The 15,712-nt window shown below is 44.9% G+C and overlaps 1 protein-coding gene across 1 annotated transcript in view; it reads right to left on the bottom strand.

The window, feature by feature from the left end:
* RACGAP1 (Rac GTPase activating protein 1) overlaps window positions 1–15,712 on the bottom strand; it is a 94,526-nt gene that overhangs the window by 47,553 nt on the left and 31,261 nt on the right. Inside the window, exon 6 of the mRNA XM_033947527.1 lies at window positions 3,809–3,862. Coding sequence (XP_033803418.1) covers window positions 3,809–3,862 — 54 coding nt within the window. The remainder of the gene's footprint in view (window positions 1–3,808; window positions 3,863–15,712) is intronic.

The following is a 15,712-nucleotide window of genomic DNA, read 5'->3' as shown; positions in this document are numbered from 1 at the left end:
TACATACAAATTCTGGGGGGAAAAGATCCTTCCCCCCCCCCCCCCCCGCAGCAAGGGTCGATCTATGCACCTCAGATCTAGAGTGCTTAGATGATTTTCCCCAGAACTGTGCTTGCGTTTTGCCAAAACACCACCAGCATCCTTCTGAGGGTCTCCCAGCATGATTTTCGCAGTGTTTGCAGCAGGAGATCCAAGAAGGACCTCTTCAGAGGTGGAAGGCACCTCACACCCCCTCGCAGGCTGCGACGCACGTGGAACACGGCTGCGAAACCGACAGCCATCCGCCGCAAACAAGGCATGAATCCATTTCATCATGTCCTGAGGAAGCCATCTGAGAAGTTTGGAGCAAAAACGAAGCTCCTAAGTGCAAAAAATATACTTTAAAAATGTTTGACAAAAATCCAAGATGGCCACCGCGGGTTTCGATTTTGCCCTAAAACAGCCTGGGTAAACGGCAATTTTGGGATTTTACAGATTGGGGGGGGGGTTAGGACATGCAGGGAAACCATCCAGAAACCCCTTTTTAGGATGCCCCGAAATTGATAAACTAGGAAGGCAAGCAGCTACTCAATGTGTTTTGTGCTGTGAGAAATGGTAGGCAATGCTGAAACAGCATGCAGGGAGATCTCAAGCCTCAGAAAGCTGGAAAACTGGATTTCAAATCTTCCGACTGCCTCACCTGCCTGGCCACCTCAGTCAGCAACTTACAACATCTCCAGACCACTCAGGGAAAGTACGCAGTCTGGTCCCAAACCCACGGAACCGCTCAGCCTGCCCTCCACCCACTAGCGGACAAATCTGGGGCAAGCTAGCTCTAGATCCTGGAGCTCCAATTTGACGTGCAGGCTGTCCGTTGGGTTTACTGCAGTGGCAGGTAAACCCCCCCAGAGGCAGACTTTAGTATAAAGTCTGCAATCTCCTGCCGAAAGGATGTCCCCGCAGGGTATGTTCCACAGCACAAGGGCAATTCAGAAATGAAACATGAGCAGGAGAGATGAGCTCCTACAGCATGGCTTGTAGGAATACAAAACTGATGTCCAGGGAGCATGATCAGACAGGGAGGTGGAGCCAAAACTTCTCAAGTAAAGTTCCTACAAACCTTGGCTGGACAAGGTACATAACAATCTGCTGTTCCCATAATAAAGTGGAATTGTACAAGAAGTGAAAGATCTCAGAGCACTACTAGGCCAGACCACATCTGAACTAAAACCACTTAACTATGGAGTGACACAGGGTGCCTTACTATCTCTGCTACTTTTCAACATTTGTGTCAGACCAATAATTGACATAGCAGAACACCATCACATCCAAATCTATTCATTCACCGACATCTAACTACCTCCCCCTGGGCCCAAATCGATCCGAGCAAATCAAGAAACTACAGTGCTGTTTATCCAAAATAAAGGCTTGAACGACTTTAAACAAACAGGAGCTTTATTGGAGACAAAAAAAAAAATGTTGCTTGCCAAAGAATGGTTCTCAGTTAGAAATCAGGACCTGAAACGATATATTAGGGAATAATGAAAACTTTAAAATTAATTTGGGGTGATAGGCTCGATCCAAGATGGCCGAATACTAGTAGGTCTGAGCACACTCTCCCCAAGCTCGGCTTACTTATTTTATTTTTTGGTAAAAATTTTACCTTGTTTAGCTATGCCGAAGAGGAGAGGAAGGAGCGCTGGTGGAGCCTCACAGCGCTCTCGAACGGCTGTCTTCGGCAACATTGAAGAGCTTGTCCGGAGAATGCAGCAAACGCCAACAACATCGTCGGGGAGTTCCCTGCAGGAGGCGCGCAGTGGCGGCGAGTCTGCGTCGTTCTCCATGGGGCCAGAAACATCTCTAAGCCCCGACGTGAGAGCACCTCCCCCACGCCCTCAGTCCACCAGTTCGCCGCGAGCGGAGGCACTCCCGGAAGTTGGAGTTTTCCTCCTCCCGGAGGCTCAGGAGATCAAAAGGGGAACTGTGTTGCCGGGGTCCTTGCTGCTGCAGGGAAGCCCGATTGCGGAGACTGAGGAGGAAGCGGAGGGGGAAGCAGGAACCAAACAGGACGTTGGAAGAGACAGTTTGCCAGTGGGTGAGCTAAATCAACCTAAATTACACTATCTTCAAATAGAGAAGCCCCAGGAGGTAACATTAGACTCTTTGTGGGATTTAGTGGCTAACTTGGCAAAGTCTATAAGTCCACAGTTACAACAATTTGAAAATAAATTTAACAAACATGAGACTGAAATTAAAGATTTGAAAAGAGAAATTGAGGACTCTAAGACCTCAATACAGAATGTATTTCAAGATATAAAGGTTTCTAAACAAACTATTGAGACATTAATTAAAGATAATACTGACTTAAGAAGGAAAATGGAGGTAATGGAAAATTTTTCTCGAAATAACAATCTTAGGCTGATTAATTTTCCTAAGGTGCCTATGATAGCCCCTAGAGAAATGCTTAAGCGTTATATGATTGAAATATTGGAGCTCTCTGAAGAAACATTACCACCATTTACAAAAGTTTATTACCTTCCAAATAAGAAAATGCAACAACAACAACAGAATACGGGACAGGACTCTATGAATTTATCTAATATTCTGGAAACATCGGATAAAGAACTGGCGGAACCAGCAACTTTACTTATAACAGTAGCGCTCGCGCCAGATAAAAACTGGTTGCTGAGACTTTTCTTTAAGAATAAACAAAAAGAATTTTTAGGTTGTAAAATACAGATGTTCCCAGATTTGGCCAAGGAGACCCAGCGGAGGAGACGTGAATTTTTGCTAAGGAAACCTGGTGTTATGGCTCTAGGGGCTACATTTTACTTGCGACATCCATGTAAATGTGTAATTAATTATCGTTCACATAAATTTGTCTTCTTTGAGCCATCTCAACTGACAACCTTTCTATCAACTTCAAGTTTGGAGAAAGGTGGAACATGAGTGCTTAGATTAAGGAAAGGTGTATTTTCAGTCTACTAGTAATAATTTACTTAATTTAATTTATCTTTGTATTACTTGCCCACCATCCACCTTGGATCCTATTTGTGGACTTGAGTAGAGATTTAGCTTATATTTGATGTTTGATTGAAGTATTATGTTTAATTATTAATTCTTTTGCTGAATTTCCTTTCTGTACAAGTTATGCTTGATTATATTGAAAAAATTCAATAAATATATATAAATAAAAAAAAAAAAAATTAATTTGGGGCCCATTGACGTCCTTTGTAGAATCTCTATAGTTATGGTTTGTTATTAGATAATATACACATCCAGGGAGGGAGGTAAACATGGTTGGAAAAATTGTTGGAAAAGATTCGGTGGGGGTAGAGGAGGATATTAATATGTATGAATATTGAAAAATTTAAATGATGTCTATATTGTAAAATGATTAATTTATTCTGTATTTCACTTATTGTATGTGTTTTAAAAATGAATAAAGAATTTATAAAAAGGACCTGAAACGGTCTGTATTTCGAAATCACTTTTTCCCTAGGGGGTCCAAGATGTACATTGTCCAGTATACAAAGAACCATATGGGATAGAACGTTTGGACATAAAATTTGTAAAACACAGTGTACATGTGCATCTTGGACCCCTGAGGAAGAAGAATTTTTATAACAAAATTAAATCTTGAAAACCCTGAAAAGGGAAGAAACCAATTTCTTGCCTTCTCTTTGGGATTAACAGTATAGCTCTTAACATGCTGGAAGAACGTCAGCATACAGTTCTCTGGCAAGCAGTTCCATAGTGCCCTCACACAATCTGTTTCATTGGATGCAGAGAAGGCCTGATGTTTAAAATTGACTGAACATTTACATACCCTCTTTTCCCTTTTCTTCAGTCGTAAAGACTTCACTAGAGAAGAATCCCAATCCTGTCAACACAAACAAAAAGTTAGTGGTGATTTTTAAGGAATAGTTATTACCTGATTTTTTTTTCCTCGAGTCCCAAAGGATTAGACAATTCTTATTGGCTGTGCCCATCTACCAGCAGATGGAGAAAGTGTGTAAATTAGAATTTTGTCACATAAGGCTGCTGTGCACTAGGTTTCATTCAGTATTTGGATAGCCAAGCAGTAAGAAAGTTAATGGAAAGAAGCAAACTTGTTTTTTCTGTTGCACCGAGCTTTCTGGATAGCTCTAAGTCAAACAGATTGTCATCTTGAAGTAGGGACTTTAGATCATTTATTATTCTACTGTCCATTTATTTTGGCTTTTTGGAGATTGATTTGGGGCTAAATAAATTGCTTGAAAGAAAATCCTGTGGCTCTATCCTATGATACTATTTTATTTGGAATGTCAATGAGGAAGAAAAGTCAAATTTCTGCAAATAATAATAAATTATTACTTATTATGACAGGAGTTGCCATTCATTTTATTGGAAAAACTGGAATAGGAAAAATTATGTTCTTACCTGTTAAATTTCTTTCCTTTAGATTCAGCAGATGAATCCAGAGACCAATAATAATAATAATAATAACAACTTTATTCTTGTATACCGCATTACCATGGAAGTTCTATGCGGTTAACAGAAGGAGAGACTGTACATTTACAGCGATATTACAATTTCGTTAATATTAGATTTACATTTTGGAAGATACATATTCGGTCAAGTTACCTTTACATTTTTGACAGTAAATATCCTGTGAAGTTATTTTGGCGGCTAGGTTAGTTAGATACAGCAGCGTTACAGATAGCAGTGTTGCATGAGGCGGTAAGGGTCTAGGGGGGGGAGGTCAGGAGGGAATGGAGGAGGAGGGAGGGTTAATCAGAGGAACTTGTCAAAGAGGTAGGTTTTGGTTAGTTTCCGGAATGTTTGATAGTGGGGGGAATTGGAAATGAGGGTAGAGAGGCATCTGTTCCATTTGCCCGCTTGGAATGCTAGGGATTGGTCAAGGAATTTTTTGTAGAGGCAGCCCTTCAGGGAGGGAAAGGAGAACAGGAAGGTGTTTCGGGTGCGAGAGGGACATGCAATTTCAAGGTGTTCAGATAGGTAGATTGGTGAGGAGCCTGCTAAGGTTTTGAAGCAGAGGCAAGCGAATTTAAAGGCGATTCTTGCCTCCACCGGCAGCCAGTGGAGTTTAGCATAATAGGGGCTAACGTGGTCGTATTTTTTGAGGCCGAATATGAGGCGGCCGGCGGCATTTTGTACTATTCTTAGGTGCTTAATGGTGTTTTTGTAAGCTCCTAGGTATATGATATTACAGTAGTCCAATATGCTTAAGATTAATGATTGGACTAGTAAGCGGAAGGAGAGGTGGTCGAAGTGGTGTTTGATAGTGCGAAGTTTCCAGAGGGTAAAAAAGCATTTTTTGACCTGGGCATTGGTATGGTCTTCGAAAGTTAAGCATCTATCTAGGATGACTCCGAGTATTTTTATGGAGGGGTTGATAGGGTAATCTAGGCTGTTCAATTTTATGGAGGTGTTTGATATTTTATGGGTAGGGCTTGCTAAAAAGATTTTGGTTTTTTCAGTGTTCAATTTTAATTTAAATTGTGAGGTCCATTGTTCTAACTTGGTGAGGATGGAGGATGTGAGTTGTTCCGTCTGTGGGGTGAGTGAAGTTAAGGGGATGATGATGGTAATGTCATCAGTGTAAATGAATGATTTAAGGTTAAGGTCAGCTAGTGTCCGTGCTAGAGGTGCCAAGTAGATGTTAAAGAGTGAGGGGGATAGTGGGGAGCCTTGTGGGACTCCGCAGGAATTACGCCATTGATGGAAGAAGGTTCCATTGCTGTGGACTTGATAGGTACGGCTAGTTAGGAAGCTTGAGAACCAGTGTAGTACTTGGCCGGAAATGCCGATGGAGTCAAGGCAGCGGAGCATGATATCATGGTCGACCAGATCGAAAGCGCTGCTTAGGTCGAATTGGAGTACTAGGGCGCTTTTGCCCAGGGAAAATAATTGGAGGAGGTAGTTGGTTAGGGCAGCTAGGACTGTTGCTGTGCTGTGGTTAGAGCGGAAGCCGGATTGGGAATCAGGAAGGATGTTGAACTTTTCTAGGTAGTTCATTAGGTCATGGTTAATGAGGCCTTCCATAAGTTTTTGGAAGAGTGGTATGTTGGCGATGGGTCTATAGTTGGTAGTGGAGGAGATGGGTTCTTTGTTGTTTTTGAGGCGGGGGGATACGAGGATGTGGCCGAGTTCTGTTGGGAAGAGGCCAGTGGACAGGCATAATGAGACCCAATTGAAGAGTTCGGCTTTGAATTGGGGGGGGGGGGCAGAATTAATAATGGTGGGTGGGCAGTTGTCTAATAGGCAGTTAGAGTTGGCATATTTTGAGAAGAGTTTGAGAAAAAGGTTCCAGTCTGGGCTTTCGAATGAGCTACAGGTTATGTCAGCCCTTGAGCCTGTTGTGTCTATTGCTGGAAGGTTAGGAATTGTCTCAGTATTGGGAGTTGTAAGTGACAATTTTAGGGTTCGGATTTTATTGGCGAAGTGGTCAGCTAGGATTGTTGCGGGGGGGGCGGGAGTTCTGAGCTAGAGCATTTATGAGAATCGGTATCTAGGAGGGTGTTGACTAGTCGGAAAAGTGCTTTGCTGTTTAGCGAAGGGGTGTTGATGAGTTGGGAGTAGTATTTACTGCGTTTTTCGACTATGGATTTTTTGTATTCGCTGACTTTTTTTCGCCTGTTAAGTCTGTCATTGTCGGTTCCTGATTTGCGCCATGTTCGTTCTAGTTTCCTTACTTCGCGTTTTATGGCTAAGAGATCCGCATCAAACCATTTGTTTGAGGGCGGAGGGTTTTTTTTGCGGAGTCTTGGGGGGGCGATGGTGTTAAGGACTTGGTCGCTGAAGTATTTCCAGTCAAGGTGGAAGTTGGGGTTGGGGTCGGATTTGGAAATGAGGGTGTAGTGGGACCAGAAATCTACAGGATTAATTTTCTCTCTTGTCCAGGTCATCGTCTTTGCTTGGTTAGGTGTGTATTTCCTGTCTGGTTGTTTTTTGAGCCAGGATAGTTCAAAATGGCATAGGAGGTGATCGGACCAGAGGGTGTTAGACCAGTTTTGTTTTGTGAGACTTATGTGTGGAGTAGTAGAGGGGTTGGAAAGGAAAGTGACCATGTCGAGCTGGTTACCTTTATTGTGTGTTGTGGTAGGAGGGGGTTTGGCGAAGCCTAATGAGGTGAGGAAGGAGTATAGGTCTGCAACATTGGGGTTTTCTTCTTGTTCAAGGTGAAGGTTGATGTCACCTGCTAGGAGGTTGTGGGTGCCAGCTGCCGAATTTGTGATAAGATATTCGAAGTAGTCTTCTTTTGCTAGGTTCCATTTATTAGGGGGGATGTAGAATAGCGTGATGTTGAGATTATCGATGAGGTCGGTTTTAGAGATTTTGCAGGTGAGGATTTCTAGATTATTGGTTAATTTGGAATCTAGGATTTGGAAGTGAAAGTGGTCATGTAGTATGATGGCCAGGCCACCTCCCCTTTTGGAGTTTCTTGAGAGGGGGATGATTTTGTAGTGTGGTGGGAGAATGTCTGCTATGATGGTATCCTGGTCGGAAATGAGCCATGTTTCTGTTAGAAGTACAAAGTCCAGATGAGTTTCTTCAAGCCAATCTTTGAAGAGTTGAGCTTTGTTTCTAATCGAGCGAATGTTCAGGTAGGCGCCAGGGAGAAAGGATTGTTCTGGGGGGGGCAAGAGTTCCGTGCGTTGTAAATTTTTTAGGGATCGTTTTTTGATTTGTGTTGGTCTGGGTGCGTGGCGGGTTGTGTGGATCACAGGGATGGGGAAAGGACCTGTTTCTGTGATGTCCTGAATGAATCGGTGGGGTCGGAGGGGTTTGTCGTGTCCCGGGATTCTAGTCCATGCGATGTAGGTGGGTATAGGTTCGAAGGCTAAAGCTTTAGGGATCCAGCCTCTTGTAGTAAGCAGGTAGAGAAGGAGAAGGGCAGTGAGCTTGTGGGTAGGGCTAGACATGTTTGTAGATAGGTAGAGTAGCTAGGGGGGGGTGCGCGGGAAGAGGGGGGCGGGCAGACTGGAGATGCAGGGTAGGAGGGGAGGCAGATGTTTGAGTAGTGGCGAGTAGATATGAAATATTCCGGTTAGGTAGGTGTTTGTGAGCGGTAGAGAGGGAGGGTCTTTGGACAAATGAACAAGCTAAGATTATGAGTTAGATAGGAATATAGGCAGTGAGCTGTAAGAGACAATGAACAGTATAAGCAGTTAAACTTGGGGAGAGGAAGAAGCGATATGGATTGCTCTGAAAAGAGAAGATGGAACTTCTATCTACGTGGGTGTAGTCTACAGACCTCCGACTCAATCGCAGCAAATTGATAAGGATCTGATTGTGGATATCCAAAAGTTTGGAAGGAAAGAGGAGATTCTGCTGTTGGGAGATTTCAACCTGCCGGATGCGGACTGGAATGTTCCGTCTGCGGAATCGGAAAGAAGTAGGGAGATTGTGGATGCCTTTCAAGAGGCTCTGCTCAGACAAATGGTGACGGAACCCACAAGGGAAAAAGCGATATTGGATCTGGTCCTCACAAATGGAGAGAGTATCTCTAATGTTCGAGTGGGTGCTCACCTGGGTAGTAGCGATCATCAAATGGTTTGGTTTGATATAACGGCTAAAGTGGAGAGCGGCCGCACGATACTTAAAGTCCTAGATTTCAAACGTACGGACTTTAATGCAATGGGAAAGTACCTGAAGAAAGAGCTGTTAGGATGGGAGGACATAAGAGAAGTGGAAAGACAGTGGTCTAAGCTGAAAGGAGCGATAAAAATGGCTACGGACCTTTATGTGAAGAAAATCAATAAAAACAAGAGAAAAAGGAAGCCAATATGGTTCTCCAACCTAGTGGCTGAGAAAATAAAGGCGAAAGAGTTGGCGTTCATGAAATATAAAAAAACCCAAGAAGAGGAGAGCAGAAAGGACTACAGGGTGAAACTGAAAGAAGCCAAGAGAGAGATACGTTTGGCGAAGGCACAGGCGGAAGAACAAATGGCTAAAAATGTAAAAAGGGAGATAAAAATTTTTTCAGATATATTAGTGAAAGGAAGAAGATAAAAAATGGAATTGCTAGGCTAAAAGATGCTGGGAACAAATATGTGGAGAGTGATGAGGAGAAAGCAAATGTGCTAAACAAATACTTCTGTTCTGTGTTCACAGAAGAAAATCCTGGAGAAGGACCGAGATTGTCTGGCAAAGTTACACGAGAAAATGGAGTAGATTCTGCGCCGTTCACGGAGGAGGGTGTTTATGAGCAACTTGAAAAACTGAAGGTGGACAAAGCGATGGGACCAGACGGGATCCATCCCAGGATACTAAGGGAGCTCAGAGAGGTTCTGGCGAGTCCCATTAAAGACTTGTTCAACAAATCTCTGGAGATGGGAGTGATTCCTGGGGATTGGAGGAGAGCGGATGTGGTCCCTATTCATAAAAGTGGTCACAGGGATGAAGCAGGAAACTACAGGCCGGTGAGCCTCATTTCAGTTGTTGGAAAAATAATGGAAGTGTTGCTGAAAGAAAGGATAGTGTATTTCCTTGAATCTAATGGGTTACAGGATCCGAGGCAACATGGCTTTACAAAAGGTAAATCATGCCAAACGAACCTGATTGAATTTTTTGATTGGGTAACCAGAGAGCTGGATCGAGGACATATGCTAGATGTAATTTACTTGGATTTCAGCAAAGCCTTTGATACAGTTCCTCATAGGAGGCTGTTGAACAAACTTGAAGGGCTGAAGTTAGGACCCAAAGTGGTGAACTGGGTCAGAAACTGGCTGTCGGACAGACGCCAGAGGGTGGTGGTTAATGGAAGTCGCTCGAAGGAAGGAAAGGTGACTAGTGGAGTCCCTCAGGGTTCGGTGCTGGGGCCAATCCTGTTCAATATGTATGTAAGTGACATTGCTGAAGGGTTAGAAGGAAAAGTGTGCCTTTTTGCAGATGATACCAAGATTTGTAACAGAGTAGACACCGAAGAGGGAGTGGAGAATATGAAAAAGGATCTGCAAAAGTTAGAGGAATGGTCTAATGCCTGGCAACTAAAATTCAATGCAAAGAAATGCAGAGTAATGCATTTGGGGATTAATAATAGGAAGGAACCGTATATGCTGGGAGGAGAGAAGCTGATATGCACGGACGGGGAGAGGGACCTTGGGGTGATAGTGTCCGAAGATCTAAAGGCGAAAAAACAGTGTGACAAGGCAGTGGCTGCTGCCAGAAGGATTCTGGGCTGTATAAAGAGAGGCGTAGTCAGTAGAAGGAAGAAGGTGTTGATGCCCCTGTACAGGTCATTGGTGAGGCCCCACTTGGAGTATTGTGTTCAGTTTTAGAGACCGTATCTGGCGAAAGATGTAAGAAGACTTGAGGCGGTCCAGAGGAGGGCGACAAAAATGATAGGAGGCTTGCGCCAGAAGACGTATGAGGAGAGACTGGAAGCCCTGAATATGTATACTCTAGAGGAAAGGAGAGACAGGGGAGATATGATTCAGACGTTCAAATACTTAAAGGGTATTAACGTAGAACAAAATCTTTTCCAGAGAAAGGAAAATGGTAAAACCAGAGGACATAATTTGAGGTTGAGGGGTGGTAGATTCAGGGGCAATGTTAGGAAATTCTACTTTACGGAGAGGGTGGTGGATGCCTGGAATGCGCTCCCGAGAGAGGTGGTGGAGAGTAAAACTGACTGAGTTCAAAGAAGCGTGGGATGAACACAGAAGATTTAGAATCAGAAAATAATATTAAAGATTGAACTAGGCCAGTTACTGGGCAGACTTGCACGGTCTGTGTCTGTGTATGGCCGTTTGGTGGAGGATGGGGAGGGCTTCAATGGCTGGGAGGGTGTAGATGGGCTGGAGTAAGTCTTAACAGAGATTTTGGCAGTTGGAACCCAAGCACAGTACCGGGTAAAGCTTTGGATTCTCGCCCAGAAATAGCTAAGAAGAAAAAAAAATAATAATTTTAATTGAATCAGGTTGGGCAGACTGGATGGACCATTCGGGTCTTTATCTGCCGTCATCATCTACTATGGATCTTAAGTTTAAATAGTAATAAAGGCAGTAACAAGTAGGGGTTTGATCCAAGTGGCAGAAATTTCGGCGGCCCTTAAGTGGGCGAGGATTCCTGCAGACAGTGAAATGAGTAAAAGCGAGGCCGAAATGTCCTGTGGGCAGGAGGTTTTTGGCGGCCCTCGAAAGGGCTGGGGGGACGGTTTGGTTCGGAAGAGGAGCCAAGCAGGGATGGTCTTTGCGGCGTCAGGCTCTCTTTGGCGGTGTGTGCTGGTTCCTGCCGCCGAATCTTGACGGAGAACGTCTCCTTTCCCGACTAGCAGTGGGGAGGAGGTGGAGCGGGGTCAATGGTGTCTCTCGTTCACTTTGGTGGCGTGGGTTGGTTCCCACCGCGGAGTCTCGACAGAAGAAGTCTCCTCTCCTGGCTAGTAGATCAGGAAGCTTCACCAGGACGCTTCACAAAGGCGCGTTCTAAGGCGCACGCGCCTTTGCCGTGCACCTTAGCCGCGCGCCGATTGGCGGCACGCCGTTGGGGTGGCGATGAAATGAAGCAACCCCGCTGGTTCGGGGGAGGGGCAGCGCAGTGCACACGTGCCTCTCTCGGGCTGGATCCCACCAAAAAGGCTGGGCTCGTCGGCGATGAAATGAAGCAACCCCGCTGGTTCGGGGGAGGGGCAGCGCAGTGCACGCGTGCCTCTCTCGGGCTGGATCCCACCAAAAAGGCTGGGCTCATCGGCGATGAAATGAAGCAACCCCGCTGGTTCGGGGGAGGGGCAGCGCAGTGCACGCGTGCCTCTCTCGGGCTGGATCCCACCAAAAAAGCTCGCCAAAAATGCTCGCCCACCAAAAATGCTCGCCAAAAATGGGGATAGCACACATTTACCAGCAGGCGGAGATAGAGAAACTGATTGACAGGTGGTCCTATTGGCTGTCACTCCTCCTGTATCTCCAATATAGCTCCTTGCCCAAGCATCCGTAACCATCAATAGGCATAGCATGTAAAAAACTTCTTTCCCATAACAAATCTCAAAAGGCAATAACACAGAATACAACCATCAATCATAACAAACTTCTAAAGTTGCAAAGAAAAAAACGACAGACACTATCCAGAAAGGGTGGGGCTCTGGATTCATCTGCGTATAAAGGAAAGAAACCATTGCTAAACTATCACCTGAAAACAAATGTGGCACCAAAGCCAACTCAACCCCACCACTACAGAAACATCACTAGCATCCCCAGCCGCAGCGACAAGAGAATCCCCATCCACCCCAGTGGTCCACAATCCCAAATCTGCCAGACCGCCGAGGAACCCTGGCGTGGGCAGCAGGAGAGGTCCAGACCTCACCAGCGCCTCCTGTCAATGAGCGATGCAAGCGCAAAGGGGAGCCTGACTCGCTGACACTAGAAGTTGGGTCTCCCTCGAGGCGGCTGAAACATTTTGTGTACCCACCGCTCGGCACTCACAGAAAACGCACTTGTTCTGCTTTTTTAAGCGCTCATACTGAATGCGCCTAAAAACCACAAACAACAACGCCGTACCAAGCGCCCTCAGGACTACTTTAAAAAAGAAAAAAAGAAGGACACAAGAATTAAACGGAGCATAAACTTTTCACAGCTCATCAACTGTATCAAGTTAGAGCAGACTCCACATGGCATTCTAAACTGTAGTCAGTGCCGGTATCAGTGGCAAGACGTACAGTTGAGTCTCCTCTAAACACAGAAAACCTGGGGAGGTGGGAGAAATGGGGGGAGGGGGGAGGACTCGACCTTTGAGAGTGGCACCTCCGAAGTTGGTAGAACCCTCAAGAGGGTCCCCAAGCTATATCCAGACAGCAAAAGGGACCAGAAAAATTCCCTAACCAGATCCAATAGGCCCAAAACAAACAAACAGACTGCACAACCTTACAACTCCACTTGCTGGATACTGAGAAAAGACAGATTGTAAGAGGGACTGCACAGCCAACTTATACTGTATCCAAATGTTAGTACCTCCACCTGCTGGCAGAGGAGCATAAGCCATCCGTTTCTGTGCCGGTCTGGAGGGATGGCACTTTTTATTACGGGGAGCAACTTAGGGCGGCAAAGAACATTTTGTATCAGAAGAGCCTCCTGCATCCTGAGAAACCTGAATATTCACTCACCAGCCCTAGGGAGGGCTGTGCACTGGAAACCTACACCACAGCGCAATCTACCTCAGGCTGCTCAGACCTGCCAAAGAGCAGGATTCAGAAGATAAAGTAGAGACGTAGCTGTAGCAGATTGGAAAACGCTGTCTGGGATCACATTGTTATGAAACCTGTCCCAGGATCTGTGGACGGAATGGAAAACACAAATGGAGCTTACAGAACACCAATCCACTGAAAATGTGAAGAAGGATCAGAACCTCCAAATCTGGATGTTCAGGGAGGCCAAGAAGACCAGTCTCAGCAAAGGCAACAGCCAGATCCAAATTAAATACAGTGGCTTGCGACAGAAGAAACAGAAAATCTGCATGGCAACTATTGCAATCGAAGTCTGCCAAAACCAGACAAGAGAGCTCCCGAAAGGAAGCTTTGCCACAGACCGAAGAAGCCCCGATCCACCCTCCAGCTGTGTCAAATGAGCAGGGTCTGAGGAAGCACCATTCAGAGGAGCCGAATAAAATCGGGTGAAAATGCCCACTCCACAACCATAGCAGAGCACTGCATCAAGAGTGTCCCCAGGCTTGGAACGCAGGCAAACTGTGCCAACCTCCAGAACGGCCCCTAGGTGAGGATTTTCTTCAGAAGGCACAGACCCAGGCCGGCTCATCAGTCCAAGAGGACACGGAGGAGGCAAAGTCCGAAGCTCCTGCCCCCCTCCAGCAAGCGTTTCAAACTCACTGATCCAGTGCAATCAATGTCCAAATCCAATTGATTAGAGGCTGGGGAGTCCATCCTAAACTGATTTTAAGTCAAATCAATGGGGTTTTGAGGCAGAATTTTAAAGTTAGAAAAAAAGATTGATATTTTGGAAACTTTCAGAAGATTTGGGGTCCATTAACAGACTTTTGTAATGAGTGGTAACATTTTCCCAAAGTAAGATATTGGATAAGAGGGGGTGTGGGTGGGTATTATTAATCTTATATGGTAGATGAATATATCACTATTTTTACTATTTTGGGATGGTATTTTCTGTAACGGGAGGGGAGGGGATGGGAGGGGTTTTTATTCTAATAATAATTGTTTAAATATTAGGTGTATTACATAATATTCAAGATATTGTGGAACATAAGTATGGTTTGGAATGTTGTATTTGATGTATTACATGAAAGATAATCAAGTATATATTTATAAGTTCATATGATTTTATATGAATAAATAATTTATTAAAAAAAATAAAAAGATCGATTTTTAAATCCAAGATGGTCACAAATTCACACCAAAAAAACAGCAAAATTGGGGTTTGGGGTGGTGGGGGACCTGAACCCTACCCACAAACTGTGAAAAATGGGTTTTAAAAAGGTTTTGCAAGCCACCCCCGAAATTCCCATAGGAAACAGAGTTACTCACAGAGTCTGGTGCCTTCTACCTGTCAGCGTTTTTCAGTAGCTGAATGGAGAAACAAGGATTTTACTGCCCCAGAACAATTCCAAATGCCCAGGAATAGAGATCTTCGGACTGCCAGCTGTCTAGTGACAGACACCCAACGATCCTCTGCTACACGGTTGGGGGCAGGAAAGGCAGTCTACGTCCTGAAACCGGGGTGGTTTCTGCCAAGACACACTCAGCCTGCACTAGAAACCTGCAAATGTGGGGTCACCGGCCAGTAAATTGCACGGGAGGTACCCTGGGTACTTCCAGAAGGTGGCACACAGCAGGCTAGCTTCACAGATCCACCAGAGTTTCTCTGTGAAGCTGCAGTCTGGCTCTGCAGTACTGTGTCATTTTCTTTGATAGTGGACCACCAGTGAGGGGTCTCAAGGCACTGAAGCCACCGAGAAATGAAGTTTAAGCGAACTTTAATAAAAAAAAATATAACAGAAGCAGAGCAACAGCAAAAGACCTCTGCCCAGACTGCTTGCAAAAACTGAAAATTGATTTTACCACTATGGGGGGAGTGCGCAATGTGTTCTGAAAAGATGTGAATTCCTGCAATACTCGGACTGCAGGTCGGGATTGAACACCTAACGTGCCTTCCAGTTTCCATATGCTAACAGAATATGACTTTACTGCAGAAAATGTGGAAGTGGATTTACAAATTCCATGGTATTAAATCAACCTGCATACGCTATCTGTCCATTTGACATAATGGTTACTTTGATTCGGGCCACGATAACCCTGCTTTCATAGGCTGGGAACACAAAGGCATTGTTTAACTCTTCCACGTATTAACAGATAAAGCCATGTTTAAACCATTCCAGACTCTACAAACTTGAGTTTTGTCTCAGCCCAAAAAGCACAGTTACTTACCGTAACAGGTGTTATCCAGGGACAGCAGGCATATAGTCTCACATGTGGGTGACGTCATCTACGGAGCCCCGATGCGGAAGCATTTTCAAGCAAACTTGATTGAAGATTTAAGTTTGCTCTGCTGCTCCACGCATGCGTGCCTTCCTGCTCCACTAGGGGGAGCATCCCCTCGTGGTCTCCAGTTCACTTAACTAGCCAAGAAGCCAACCTCGGGGAGGTGGGCGGGTTGTGAGAATATATGCCTGCTGTCCCTGGATAACACCTGTTACGGTAAGTAACTGTGCTTTATCCCAGGACAAGCAGGCATGATATTCTCATATGTGGGTGACCTCCAAGCTAACT

This window comes from Geotrypetes seraphini, chromosome 6 (genome assembly GCF_902459505.1).
Source record: "Geotrypetes seraphini chromosome 6, aGeoSer1.1, whole genome shotgun sequence".
NCBI lineage: Eukaryota > Metazoa > Chordata > Amphibia > Gymnophiona > Dermophiidae > Geotrypetes > Geotrypetes seraphini.
This window is presented reverse-complemented; position numbering and strand designations above follow the sequence as displayed.